This window comes from Alligator sinensis, unplaced genomic scaffold, assembly GCF_000455745.1.
Source record: "Alligator sinensis unplaced genomic scaffold, ASM45574v1 scaffold626_1, whole genome shotgun sequence".
NCBI lineage: Eukaryota > Metazoa > Chordata > Crocodylia > Alligatoridae > Alligator > Alligator sinensis.
In genome coordinates, this window is record NW_005842548.1 from 238,872 (window position 1) to 254,123 (window position 15,252).

Here is a 15,252-nt window from a genome sequence, read left to right on the forward strand (position 1 = left end):
GCATAACTTTGGTTGGCAGGGGTGGGGAAGAAGCAAAACGACAGATTCAAATGCCTCTAAGTAGCTCACCCCAGGAGCTGGAGAGTCCCAGTCCTTCACAGCAAGCACAGTCCCCACAGAGGGGGCTGGGAGCAGGGTCCCTCTCCTCTCCTCTCCCTGGGATATTTCAGGGGCTTGTCAGTATCTGGGCGCACAGGGGGGTGGCACTGAGCGCAAGGGCACAGCTAGGCGCCAGGTACCCCAAACTAATGATCTTCACTCTCCTTGAAGGGATCCGTGGAAATGGATCAGAGAGCACGTTATTACCTTGACGACTGACCTCGAGGGTTTTACTTCGGGGCTCCCATTCCCCACTTTCCACTAAAGCCTGATCCTGCTTTCACCTGGCTGCCCTGATCAGCTCTGCCCTTCCTGGGACAGGCAAATACCAATGCAAGGGCTTGGCGAGTTGGAAAGCCCTGCAGTTTTGCCTCATCTCAGCAGCAGCAACAAAAAAAAAAACTCAAGAAGCTTCGCCTGGAAAAGTGACCGGGGGAAAGGGGGGGAGAATGAGAGAGAGAGAGAGAGAGAGAGAGAGAGAGAGGAAGAGTCCCCCTGGCTCTGCTGCTGACGTCTCTCCTTCCTCTTTTTCTTTCTCTATAAAGAATCCCAGGCTCGCATCAAACTTCCCAGCAAAAGCAAATCAAACTGGGAGGGGTGGGGGGAAGGAAGAGAGAGAGAAATACCTAAACTCTGATCAGTCCCTGCAGGAAGCAGAGCTGCTCGCCTTCTCCTGGACTGAGACCTCCAGAGCAGCATGTAGCAGGGATCCCGTGGGCTGGTGGGAGCTGCTGCAACAGCTACCGAGAAGCGAAGTTTCTCTTTCTCTCTCTTACTTTTTTTTTTTTCCCCCTTCCCGTCTTGCAAAACCCGAGAAAGTTTAGCCTCCTTCCTCAGATCCCTGCAGCACCTGCGCCTCCCTGGAGAAATACATCTCACAGGAGGCTTTTCAGGTGCAGACACCTGAAACAAAACCCCAGCCCAGGGCAAGCCGCTGAGAGGCAGCAACTCAGTGACTTGGGGAGACTTGGTGCAACCCCCCACAACTGCTGCTCTTGGGGCTTTGCTGCCTTTTAACCCCTTGGGTTGGTGGTGGAGCTACTGCCTTGCACAGGGGTCTTTCTACTTACTTGTTAGCAAGTAGGGGGGGGGACCCACCTTCAGTTCAGCCTCTGAAGTAAAAAGGCTGGGGGGAAGAAGGAATACACTGACCCTGGAGAACACACCTCCCTTGCACCTCGAGAAGGAGGAGAGGAAAACAAGCTCTGTAGCACAGGCTGGAGCAGTGGCCGCGGGACGAGCAGTTGCGCTGGGATCAACAAGTGCGACCTCCTGGACGTCCCGCTCTGCGCCTCCCGCCCCCCTTCAGCCAGGCTTCAGGCTTTGAAACTTGCTGCTGGAAAGACATTGCCCCTATTTAGAGACCTCCCTTCTTGCCCGTTTATAAAGGATATAATCATAGTTCACATCTGCAGGAGAAATGATTCCCAAGCCTCGCACCGCCCTGGCTGTTTGTGTCCTACATGGATTGCTTTGGCTACAAGGTAAGAGCAGTTTACACGTGGTTTTCTCTCTGCTGGGTTATTTTCTTTTTCTTTTTTTTTCCCTTCCTTTTCTGCAGACAACTTTCTGCTCTGTGCTTGCTCCCCAGGAGCCGGCTCGGGACTGCTTCTCCCCCCTCGTCTCCCCCCTTCTCCGCCTGATTGGCTTGGGGCCACTTCTCATCCTCCGACACGAGCACGCCGCTCCCAGGCGGTCGCGGAGGGTTTACCGGCACAGGCAGAGAGGCAGTACCTCTGGGGGGAGGCAACCCCGACTGCAGCAGTGAGTGCTGATCTTGGTGGGTGCCCCCTGTGTCAGATACTAGCTCCTGGGTTTCTTGCCTGGCTTCCCCACAAGGTCCACAATCAACACTTTAGGGGTATTGCGTGGCTGCACCTTCCGTTTACTCTAAGCCAGAGGCATGTGGGTTTTTCCCCTCTGCTGAATGCAAGTCCTTACTTGACTGCGACAACAACAGCCAGGCTTTAGGGCTAATCCTGGAGCTCTTGGGGAGTGATCCAGCTAGCCTGAGATGTGACATCCACCCCCAGCCAAGTAGGGGACCTGCTCAATGGGAAGGCACTTGCTGGAGGGCAACATTTGCAGCCCTGCTCTGACCTTCGCAGCAAGAGCCCCCAGAGAAGAGTTCCCAAAGCCTGACTTGTCACAGGGCTCAAGTTGGTTTCCTTTATGGATGCAACTATTTCAAATATGCTGTTTTGTTGTTTTAATTGCCTGGGCTAGTCTCCCCCGAATATGGTTTCAATTACTTCTCTGGTTGGGACATCACAAGAAGTCAAGTGCTTTGAGGGAGCAGCTTTGGGCAGCTGCCGCTAGATGGCAGCTGCGAATAGATATTGCTGACCCTTGGAAAGGGCTTCCCACGCACTGCATGATGAGCCCTGGGAGTGCTATGGATGGACAGAGGCAGGCTCTCCCCCTGCATGTCAACCATGAAGGGCAACCTTAAGAGTGCATTGCTGCAGAGCCTGCCTGTCCCTGCTGCCCCCCTCCCCCCAGGGTACTCTACCCACCCTGGCCCACATACACCAGCAGTCTGCAGTCATCCCATGTCCCACATTTTTCCTCCAGTCCTCATGTTTATTTGGGACTAACTGTTTAATTCCATTTGTTTCATCCTCGGCAGACCCATTTGGGGTCTTTGCTTCTCGGACATAACTGAGCTTTGTTGAACATCCCCCATGAATTCAAGTCCTCCCTGCAGCTCTGAGCTGCCATTGTGCAAGGAACAAGCGTTGTAGGTACCTCTGAACCAGCTCCCTGCCCTTGACCATGGCTTTCTTCTGGCAGACCCACCCTCTCTTGCCAACGTGGTACCTCCAACAAAATCCCACACAAGAAACCTAAATTCACTTGGCACCTAATGGGCCTGGAGTCCCCCACATTGAGTCTGTAAGAGCTGGCTATGTAGAGGTCAGGCCTTTTACCAACAGCAATGGCAACTCTAGTTTGGACACTTCAATGGGGTCACTGTTTCATGCAAAGCAATTTGGCAATAGAAAAAACTATCTTTAGGAAAATGTTTCTGGAGTTTGGTGCATCTGAAGAGTAGATTTTTTCCCAGCTAACACATCAGACCTCCTTGAGGTTAAAAATAGCAACTTGCAGGCCCTAGTATCCTTGTCTCTCTTCTATGTGGGAACATTTCTAATCCCTAATTGATTATTTGAAATGCAGCTAAAGAAGATGATGCTTCAAAAGCCAAGGTTGTAGTATGTGTGAGCGCTGTGTGTGGGGCTGCACAAGCCCTGTGAATGGGGAGAGGGCAGAACAAAATCCAGGCACCTCCTTCATCTCCTAGAAGGGGAAATGATTATATTAGTCTAATTTGAGGATATAACTCTTCAGGTAAAAAAGTCATAACTATCTTCTGCTTTCTAGTTGGAATTTCCCCTTCTTTGCTTGTTGTTGTGTTTCAGTGCTGTGTTATCTTTCTAAACATGGATATGTTGCATCTGATTCATCTCTCATCCCTGTTTTACACTGGTATAACTCCAATATCTGAGTTATTCTGGATTTATACCAGTAAGAGAAGGATGAAGCTAATAAGATTTAGAAGAGCTGTTCCATGCGTGCCATATGGGCTTTCATTATATCATTAGGCATATGGATTACCGTGCTATTCAGTCATAGCACAGAGATTTGCATAAGGGAAATGAAGGGTTAGTTGCTCTAGATTTTGTTCAGTCAGTAGTGTTCTGCGGTTTTCCTTGAGTATGGGGTGTATTTCAAAACACAAGGTTGTTGATTTGTTAACATATTATGGTCATTTTTCAGGGTTTCTCTAGACACTAGGAGTATTGTGAGTTTCCCCCAGTAATCATGGATGGCCATCCATATCCAGACTACAGGTCAGCTGAAAGATTCTGGCAATACTGTAAACCATCAGAGCTCACAGATTTTGTTTGGTTTATTCAGATATTTATTAAATGATCCCATTGTACAGAATCTGGTGTGTGTACCAACCCATTAAAAACTTCTTGGCAAGTGTCATCCAAGACAAAGAGTGAAACTTCATACATTCCCCACTGTCACAACTGGACTAAACATATGAGTCTTAAATCAAGTCCTAAAGAACTAGTTTGATTTCTGCTGAATCAAAAAGGGAAGTGAATTTTATGCTATCAAAAATCCCCTACTATCAAGTATGAGGGACCAGTAATAGCAGTACATCAGCTAGAGAGAGCACATGTAGAGACATGATTCTGTACCAGACTGGAAATCAGTATCAACATTTTGAGTTGCACCTGGAAGCAACTGAGAAGCCAGGGCAGTCCTCAGGGAATAGCAGTGATGTGCTCCATCTGGCTGGCATGTGCAAAGAAGCAACCAGCTGTATTCTGCATTAACCAAAACTTCTGCATGTGTTGTGAAGGCTTGTCCATGTAGGGTAGACTATGGCAATCGTTTCTGAAAGTCACAGAGGCATGGATTGCCATGGAAATCTTGGTATCAGCGAACTGATAATAATTCCCTGACCAAGCACAAATGATAGAGGAAGCATCTCTGACCACCAGTTCTTCCTAGGAATCCAAAACAAGCTGGGCATCCAGAAGCACATTGAAGCTGTTACTGAAAAGGGTAAATGAACTCCTACAAAAATGGGCAAGGTGGAGAATATTGTTATCATGCCCCTTGCATCCTTTTAAATTGTTTTCTGACCTAAAAACTATACTTCTGACCCATCGTGTTTAGAGAGAGTTTCATCCAGGCTCGTTTTCACATGTTAGCAATCTGAGCCAGACACTGAGAAAGCAACTAATGATAATATAGAGAGAGGCAGAGCTGTCTGTCATTCATATACTGATGTTGCTGCAGCACCAAATACACCATGGCCTATATATTAAAAAGGAGGGATCACAATACTGTATAGGAAAGTGCTTGAGGACAATGAACAATGTATTTATTCATAATGTACTTTTTAGTTATAAAAACAGCATCTGTGGCATAATATCACACCTGAATGGAACAAATAGGGCCAAAGAAATGTCATTGTGTCCATGTCCAGTCAAACACTGGCACACCACCACAGATCTCACAGTCCCTGTTAGCAAAGACTAAGGGTGGATCTGAACATATCATCTTCGCCCATCATTAGGAAGAGATGCTCATCAACTAGCGCGTGTAGTGCCTGTATGCTCTAATCAGGCTAATAGCCAGCTGGAAATGGCACTAGAAGTCAGAGGACTTTAATGCCAGCCTGTTTAGACATCAGTTCCTCACTTGCTTTATCCTCAGAGCTTAGCATGGGGGAGCTAGTCGGCCTATAGGCTTCAGGGACCGGTTTCTTGGGTATTGCCTTGTCAGTATTCTGAATGGAGCACAGGGCTCTCTCTGAAGGAAGATGTTTCTTTTCTGCATTATCAGACTTTGTACAATGCCACTTGAATTCATCAGTCACAGAGGTATCTTCCAGGCTGTGACTGAAATAAATTAGTCAGAGAGACACCAAAGACACTGAATTTCACGATTCACAAATCCAATCACGATTCCCTGCAAAACAGATGGCAGATGTCCCCAAATGAACCACATTCCTCTCTGTTTCTGGGTAAACATGACCTGCTCTCCTGTTTAGGACTTCACAGGTCTCCTAGGAAAAGGAAACTTTCTCAGATGACACCAGAGGACTTCATGTACTCTCTCAGTTACAGCTGACTGAAACGGCAATGGGCTGACTGCCACCAGTACTCTGCCCCTGCACTCTCCCATCCCTGGAAGTCATAGGGAAGTAAACTACGCAGGTGACCTATATTGATGGTGGAGGATAGAAGTTAATCATAGTGCCATACTAGCCCCTTGATAGAGAGTGAGAAATCTATAATCCATCATTTACTGTGAGCAGGCGGGCAGTGGACCAGGTCCTGTATCCTGATCAAAACAAAGTCAAATCTTGATTTCAGGTGAAAGGGATAATGGTCAGACCATGAAAAACGGTGGACGGTATCCCAACCACTTCCAGCCTTGCTTCACAAAAAACAGCTCCTTGATGGAGATGTTGAAATCACCTTGGGCCATCCCATTTTTGTCAGGCCTGTCCTCCTGGTTTTACTTTGCATATTTTAACACTGATTCTTAATAGTGCAAAGTTAAAAAAATGTGCCTGAGTTCTTTCCATTTACACTTTTTCTTCTCCAAATACTTTGAGTTATTGGGGGGAGAGGGTTACAAAAATTCATTTTTAACTTTTTTCCCCAAAACACAATTTTGCATGGTGCTGGATATTTTATATAACCCACCAATTGATAAAAATTGGTGGGTTATATAAAAATGAGTATTTTTTTGGATTATTTTTCCCCCTGTCATTTTGATCAAAAACACTTTTTGATGTAGGAAACATCACCATAACTTTTCAGGGCCCTTGATAAACAGGTTTAAAGAAAATAAATCATGACAACTTTTAAACAATGAAATAGGGATCCGTCTGGAGGCCTTTGAAATGAAAATAACTTTGAAATTTAAAATGTTTTTGTGAAAAACAAGTTTTCATTATTCAACCAGCTTTTTCATACCATCTATGTTTCAAAGACATCACAACATCAGTGGCTAATACCCCACTGAAAGGGATATCAATCATCATAGCTCTACACAGCATAAAATAATACTGCCTAAGGTCAGGAAAAAAGTTTGCTTCTTTGAGTATAATATTGCAATATTTAGAATATTGTGGGTATTTTTCCCTTTTTCTGCAGCATCCAGTGCTGGTCACTGCTGGGAGCTACTGGACAAAAAAGGACCATTGTTCTGTTCTTATAAAGCAAGTCTATGTCCTGTTGCTAAACTAATTTTCTAATTGTCTCCTCCATTGTGAGTTAGGTATTATAACCAATATAGACCATCTTTTTAAAGACTGGAAAATACTAGTTTTCTTGCTGAATTTGTCACCTTCAGAACTAAACAGAAATAGTTTTCTAGTGGTTCATATATTCAAGAAGTGAAAATGAAAAGTATTTTTGAGCAATCCCATACTTTCTAGAAAACAAAATTAGACTAAAAGGAGAGTGAATGCACAGAACAGATGATTTGCTCGGGAGCTCTCTGTAAGAAACTAATCTTTGTTTCTAAAACACTTGTTTAATTGAAAATATAACAAATATATATATATATATATATAAAATAGATATTTTTGCCATTCCTATCCTCTGAATATCTAAATCTAAGGGAGAGTATTAAGTGTAAAGTTGCGTTATTTATTAAAAAATAAGTGTTATTTTCCTTTTTGCTTTTCTAACTGGTCTGAACTTGTTTCATGATTAAACTGCCTTTCATCCAGTTTAGCATTGTGGACATCCATTACAATGCCAGTAGATTCATCCATGACTAAAACAAGATTCCTGAATGCAATGCATAAGTTCCTGTCAGTCATAGGATATTTGGGGCTCTCACAAGGACTCTTAGTCTGTCTTCCAGTCACTGTTTAGGTAGAAGACAGGAAATCTGCAATGTGCTGTGTGCACGCATTGGGTTAAATTGAAGGTCTTGTGCTTCTTATAGTATCACCCCATGGTATTTCACAAAGTATATGCAACTGGAGTTATTTGATTCAACAACAGAAAGTAGATGGAATGAGGAAGCTTTTTTCAGCTTCTATTGCAAAACAGTTTTCAGGCCAGCAGTATAATGTTGCGGTTTAAAACCTGCATGGGGAATTTCAGGTAGGCAGATTTTGCTGGCCACATAAAAGGCTGGGCCTGACTCTGGTACAATTCATAATTCATTTGACATTTTCTACCTTCTCATACATGGCTGTGCCTTTTCTTTCTCCTGCAGCCTACCTAGATCTTTCTAGTGATACAGAGATAGGAATTTCAAATGGAAGTAATTAAAAATGTTTTAAACATGCAAACAGGCCAAGACCAAGAGATCACAGTTCCTAGCATTTTCCTTCGCTGCCCATAGCAAATAGCTGGCCGGACATTAAGCTTTCCTAAGGCTAATCAAGGTGTTCTTGTTCCCCTACACCTCATCATATGGGAGGGAAATAGGGCTGAGAGCTTACCCTTGTATTCAGGCACTCTGTCCAAAATGGTAGGCTGCCTTAATAAATGACACTATAACATACACTTACCTACATTTCAATAGAATACCTTATTTCTCTCTTCCCTGGGTGAGGCACTTATTTTCTATTTTATTTTTTTTTGTAAGTCAATAGGGAAAATAGCAGAACTTGCCCAAATTAACTGGTCCAGACTATTATCTGGGAATGCCATTCAATAGAAACACATGGTAGAAGTTTACCATGGGAGCAGTGTTGCAGCAGCAAACAGCTTATGATCACAGGGAGCAGGGCTATATTAGAGCAAACCATATGGAGATATTTTTTTGTACAACAGATGGAATGCTGAAAATGCAGCCAGGCTCATTTTCCCTTAAAGGAGGCAAGGAGAAAGGTTGTGAGGGCTAGAGGGTATTGGGGGGGGGGGATCATCAGAGGTAAAAAGTGAACAGCCCGTGTTTTCAAGGCACACAGTGGCTACTGTCCAAATACAGTCAAGCACATCTGAAAGTAATGCCCTGTCTTTCCTTAGAGTGATATTGCTAGTCCATTGAAGAAAAGGCTGTCTATAGGATTTGGTCTGAGCTCAGCTGGGTGGTCATGCTGATGGCAGGGTCACAGACTCTATTCCCAGAGAAGCAAAGGGTGTTTGAGCAGCCTGAGAATGCACTGGAGAAGAGTTTCCCCTTCTGTATCTCCAGAAGCACCCACAGTTGCTCCAGACAGAGCTGCAAGGTTAGGGAGTTATGCTGGAGCTGAGAGGGTGGGTGTTTACAGCCCTTAGGATTTGTACTTGAGTAACTACCTGAGGGAGACCTTTCTAAAATCTTGTGGAGAATTATGAATACAATTTACATTCTGAACCTGTGAGGGCACAATGTGTGATGCTCATTTTGTGGAGATGATACAGCATCTCTGTGCAGGGAAACACATCTCACCTAAAACCGTCAAATAATATGCCAAAACAGATGGTTCTCATCCAATGTCCTGATCTAGGCTGCTCTACCTGCATTAAACCCAACTTTTATTTGATGAGAACACAGGACAGAAGGGACATTCTGGGTCAAATCCACTCTAGCACCGTGAAGTAATTATTTAACCTCCTGGACTAGTTGTCAGAATGTCACTGATATGAAGCATAAAGAACGATCAGATTCAAGCCCTGTATTTTCAAGCCCTGTGCAAATGGTAAGAGATTAATTCATTAAGTAGCGAATTCAGTCGTGGCTCTCTTGATCCTTGCAAACGTTGCAGTCATTCTAACAGCGTAATGAAAGCCACACACTCTGCTGAGCTCTCTAGGGGACAGTGCGTGGGATGCTGAGCAGTTCTGAGGGATACTGCACTACCCTTCTGCACAAATCCTCAGATTACTTTGCTCTCACAGAACCTACTTGCTACCCTCACTACATCCTCCTCCTCCTCCTCCTTCTTCCCTGTTTGGACATTTCCCAATCCACCCTCAGGTTTCAGGATTCCTAAAATTATTACATTTTGAAAGGCTGAAAGGAATTTTTCAGACGTGCTGTGATCAGAGGTCTGGACAGTTTCTCTTCCTTGTGCCCAAATCAATTTTGCCTTCTCCCTTTAAAGTTGTGACTAATGCAGAGACCGGGCATGCCCAGGTGGGATTGCTCGAGGTCTGAAGTTGAATTTCGTTGGCTTTCTGCAGATGGGTGCAGTAAGTCTTCATCCTATGCTGAACTTTATGAGATGTGACTTCTGCAAGCTCCCCTAATATGTACAAATGCAGAGGGATTCACAGTTAGCTGGTGGTGAGTACAGAGCCAAAGCAGAGGCCTTTGTTGTGGTTCTAACACAGTAAAGCTCTTAGCATGGAGTAGGATTTTTTTAAGTTACTGGGCAAAAGGAAAACAGACTTGTCTAATCCTGTAAGTGATAAAGAGCTGAACAAGTCAGTTTTCCTTTGTACCCCACAGGGAATGGCAAAACCATATGGTCCCAGAGATTTGAAAATTCAGCCAAAAACTAGACTCGGACCCAGTATGTAAAGGAAATATATGTACTTGCCTTCTATTTTCAGATCCCATGCCTTTGTCTTTTGCGTTTCCACATAGGTTTCCTTAGATCTTCCTGTGTTTTTCTTAACTGTGGGAAAGAGATTACCAAGGAAGTGGAGAAGGGAGTTTGCAGGCTCTCTTGAATTGTTCTTGATTTGGAGGTCAAGGAGGGTTGACCTAGCCATTACCTGTATCATTTTTTTTTTTAAATCGCCATGGGTCCAAAATATCTCAGCCAAAATGTTTGCTTCCTTGGTGCCTGGAGTTAGCAAATTTCACCTCTTTGGTCAAATTCTGACTCATAGTTACACTCATGTGAAGTCAGAGGATGGACACTGATTTCCATGGGCAACTTTGGCTTATCATTGTAAACAGAATATGGCAGGAGATAGGCAGAGACACTGTTGTTTCAGGACCCAATTCTGCATGATGCTAAGCATCACCTTTTACGATCAGGTCATAAAAGCATTGGATGCAGGTGTCGCTGTGGATGTAGTCTTTCTGGACTTCAGCAAGGCCTTTGACACTGTCTCCCACCCCATCCTCATTAAAAAACTAGGCGACTGTGGCATCAATGCCTACACGGTCAGATGGGTTGCTAATTGGCTGAAGGGTCGTACTCAGAGGGTGGTGGTGGACGGGTCATATTCGACCTGGGGGGAAGTGGGCAGCGGAGTCCCCCAGGGCTCGGTGCTTGGGCCCACGCTGTTCAATGTCTTTATCAGCGATTTGGATGATGGGGTGAAAAGCAACCTGTTCAAATTTGCTGATGATACCAAAATTTGGGGTGAGGTGGGCATGATAGTAGGGTGGGAAAGACTGCAGAAAGACCTGGAAAGGTTGCAGGGGTGGGCTAACAAAAACAGGATGCGTTTCAATACTAACAAGTGCAGGATGCAACACACTTATAAGATGAGAAACTCCCTTCTTGAGAGCACAGAGGCAGAAAGGGATCTTGGAGTCATTATTGACTCCAAGATGAACATGGGCCGACAATGCGAGGTCACGGTTGGCAGGGCTAGCTGGACCCTATCGTGCATCCACAGGTGCATCTCGAGTAGGTCCAAGGAGGTGATCCTCCCCCTCTACGTGACGCTGGTCAGGCCACAGCTGGAGTACTGTGTCCAGTTCTGGGCACCCCACTTCAAGAGGGATGTGGACAACATGGAGAGGGTCCAGAGGAGGGCCACCCACATGATCCGGGGACAGCAGGGCAAACCCTACAATGAGAGGCTACGGGACCTGAACCTGTTCAGCCTTCACAAGAGAAGGCTGAGGGGGGACCTTGTGACCATCTATAAACTCACTAGGGGGGGACCAGAAGGGTTTGGGGGAGACCTTGTTTCCCCTAGCATCCCCCAGGATAACAAGGAATAACGGCCACAAGTTGTTGGAGAGTAGGTTTAGATTAGACATCCATAAGAACTACTTCACAGTCAGGGTGGCTGGGATCTGGAACCAGCTTCCAAGGGAAGTGGTGCTGGCTCCTACCCTGGGGGTCTTTAAGAAGCGGCTCGATGCCTACCTGGCTGGGGTCACTTGAGCCCAGTTTCCCTCCTGCCCAGCCAGGGGGTCAGACTTGAAGGTCTACACGGTCCCTTCCGACCCTACTTCTATGATCCTATGATCATCACATCCCACTGATTTAAAATTAGAGCCGAGCGCAACAATTTTAACATTTTGACAAAAAAACTGGAATGCAATATCCGCCTTGCACCCATTTCCTGGTCTGCACATTTCAGGCTTGGGAGCTAACCTGTGGATCAGAACTAGTGATGCACAAAACAGATTCCCACTTCCTTCCAGATTTTAATAGTGAGGTTTCATTTGGGCCCCATGTAGATAGAGGGACTGTCTACAAAAATTAAGCCTGAATCTGAACATCCTCAGTGTTTGGGCTTAGTCAGATATGGGACTGTAATTCAGGCCCATTTGCAACAGGCAAAATTATACCAAATTTATGTACCAGAAGTTATAAACATATTTTTCTCCGGCTTTGTCAGGTGGTGTTCCACCTACTTGGAAAGCCTCCCAGTGGGGCTGCAATAGGTGCCCACGCTGTAGTATTTGGAAAGTCTTCTAGTGGTATTCTTCTTACAGGAAATGCCTGTTGGAAGTAATCACCCAGAATCCTTAACAGGAAGCAGTGTGCGCCTGTGTTTGTAAAGAAGAGAATAAAGCCTGGTGGTTTGTTAGTAGCAAACTTCAAGGTCTCTGTCTTTCCTGACAGAAAAATAAACCCCACACGTGTATATTGTCAGCAGTTCTTTTTTTTTTTTTTTTTTTGGCCCACTGTTGCTAGCCTCCCACTCTTTAAAAAACACCAACCAATTCTCTCCCCTGCCATATCTCTCCTGAAATCACACTTCTTCTGTGATGCCTTTCCTCACTAATCTACCTTACAAAGAACGATAGAGTGGATTTACTAATTACTTGAAAAGAAGATCCCACACCAATTCGTAATGCAGTTGTCCTCAGATTATCTTGTACACTACAGGCCATAATTCCCTTTCATTTGCGATGATGCAACTCTGTTGGGCCAGATTCAGCTTGCCATCACCGCTGTGTAATCCAGACTAATGCCATTTCGTTCAGTGGTAATACTCCAGATTCACATCAGTGGGAAGTGGGTGGAGAATCGAGCTTGGTGTTTCTGCACCGTCTTTACACGTCTGTTCAGTTTGTGATAGTTTTGCAGCAATGGGCTGGATTCATCACTGACATAAAGAAGTGCAGCTCTGTTGAATGTTTCCTCCTATCTTTCTGGCTGTTTTCTGCAACTCTTAACAAACACTATGGTGGTAACAAATAATAATTGTAACCAAGCTTGTAGCCAACACTGTTGGGTATGTAGATTGAAACCTGCTGCTCCAATCTAGCTACTTGCTGTGAGTTCTCCCAGGGAAGTAGACTAATAGGTCCACTTACATAAGTTGGGATGGATTGCTGAAGTAAAGGTTGCAGGAGGAACCCTATAGTTTCAAGAAATGTTCTTATTTCAGAATGGGCAAATGTAGTTTTAAAGTCCAAATGGAGCAATTCTTAGTCCATGGCAGCATGTACAGCCCTAGTTAGCATTAAACACTTAAACATCTTTGCACCCATTGCAGACATCTTAACTGTTCATTTGCAGTCATTAGCAGACTGATCAAAGCACTGCAGGAGAGGATTTTTTCATGGTACTTCCTGGCATGTTAAACCTGGACCTGAAATCACCCTAAGGAAAAGCCTGATTTGTCCCAACATCTAGAACAAAGAGACTAAAGCCTCCACGTTGGATTTCCCAGCTTTGTGCTCTATTGCCAGTTGTCATCACGTTGAGAAAAGGAATATGTCTAGGATAATTGTTCTCTGAACTCTCAAAGAACTTAGGTCTCCATTCAATGCAGTATCCTGGGAGGCTTCTTTTGAAAGACTGTGATTGCCAAAGAAGCGACTCACTCCATCCCGCACATCTTGAGCTTCTGTGCAGGTGGAGACAAGCTTGCTGCGTCTTTAAGCCCCATTGCCACATCTTGGAGGGAGAACAGGTAGCGCTTTGTTCCTCATCCTATCATGAATATCCAGATGAAATGATAATGCAATACCTGAGGGTGGGGGAACATTTTATCTAGATCCATCTCTAGATGATACAGAACAAATAAATTCATTAGGCTTCAGTTGCAGGAGACAGCAGGAAATAACAACCAGGGTTCATTTAATAGATTTTTCTGCTGTTACAATTAAATGATTGAACTGAATGTGAACAATGATGTCACCCTGGGAACTTCTTAAACACAATTTAAGCTATTACTATGTGAGAGGGAGAGCAAATCTTCTAACCTATTAGTTTCTGCCCATTTTCCTTTACAGTTGGATGTGATCTGAGTTGTTTTTTATTGCACCTTTATGCCTAGGGACTGGATTCTGACCCCAGTTACATTGGTGTAAAATGCTGTAACTTGGCTAAAAACAGTGGGGCATCTTTGGGTTTACTTTAGTGTAACTGAGAGCAACCTTTAGGTTACAATTGATGCTACATTTCTAGGCATAAATGGATGAGAAGGCAGCTCAAATGGGAGCTCTTTTTAAAGCCAAGACCTTTGTTTCCCAGTGGGGTAACAAAATTATGATTTTCATCAGGCATGTCTGCATTGATCATGTCTGATGTGCTTAAGTAACATGCTTGTAAAGTGTATCTTGTCCTCCTTTTAGTGACTAGTCCACATCAAGGATAACAACCTACTAGTTGTCATTAGTTAATGGAGTTATTCTTTGAGCTCATCCCTGTTCTAGCACTGAAATTCCCACTCAGTCCTTGCTTACCCTACTGGAGGTTGTTACACTTAAAGCAGTTTTGCTGTAACAAAATTTCCACCAAGTAAGGACTGAGTAATAAGGTCAGTTTTGGGCCCTGTCAGACTATCCAGAGATGCACTAGATGCCCAAGTTTTACTTCAGCGTATACTGAGCTCTGTGTGCAACATGTGAGGAATTCCCTTGGGGCAACATCTCTTTTGGTCACAATCTCCATCTGATTAGCCCATCTTGCTTGGAAAGTTAGTTGCATTGTTATCACGGCTCATCATCTCAGCCTAATGACAGCTTTTTAAGGTATAATGACCCTGCATGTCTCTTGGAATGGAAGGGCCTATTACCATGAAGTTGCTAATTACGATTTTTAATGACTTGATCCACTGGTATTTTGAGCTCTGGTTTTATCCAGTAGAGAGACAAACTAGACCTTAGATGGTTTGTTTATGATTGGGAATTCCTTTTGGTATTTTAGGTTGTACTGATGTTTGGGCTGTTTCCGCATGGCATTCCCATTAAGACAAATAAAAAGAGTTGGTATCACTCTTTAATGTACTGTGGTTTTGTAGGTTTTACCTCCCTCCCCGGTTTCAGACACAAAACATCTTTATGTTAATGAGAGAAGTGCGGGTCAAAGGGAGAGACTGTAAGGTGTGACGCATTCCAGGCAGAGTTCACAGGAATCAACCTGGGGCAAAAAGAGGGAATTTGAAAGGGTTTGTCAGGTCTTTTTTTCCTTACAAATATGGGGTCAGACTGTGTTGCAAGCCCCCATCCTCCTCACCGGCCATTATCATTAGGCTGGAGGGAGGATGGGTACAAGGCCTTCTCCCTTCTCTTTCC

The 15,252-nt window shown here is 44.4% G+C and overlaps 1 protein-coding gene across 4 annotated transcripts in view; it reads left to right on the top strand.

The window, feature by feature from the left end:
- The first annotated feature begins 660 nt into the window (after positions 1–660).
- LOC102368462 (vascular endothelial growth factor receptor kdr-like) overlaps positions 661–15,252 on the top strand; it is a 174,774-nt gene continuing 160,182 nt past the window's right edge. For all 4 annotated transcript variants that reach the window (XR_003095970.1, XR_003095971.1, XR_003095972.1 and 1 more), the window contains exon 1: positions 661–1,583. Coding sequence is in view for 1 of the 4 variants with exons in the window: in XM_025213792.1 (XP_025069577.1) it covers positions 1,520–1,583 (64 nt within the window). In the remaining 3 variants the exon portion in view is untranslated. The remainder of the gene's footprint in view (positions 1,584–15,252) is intronic.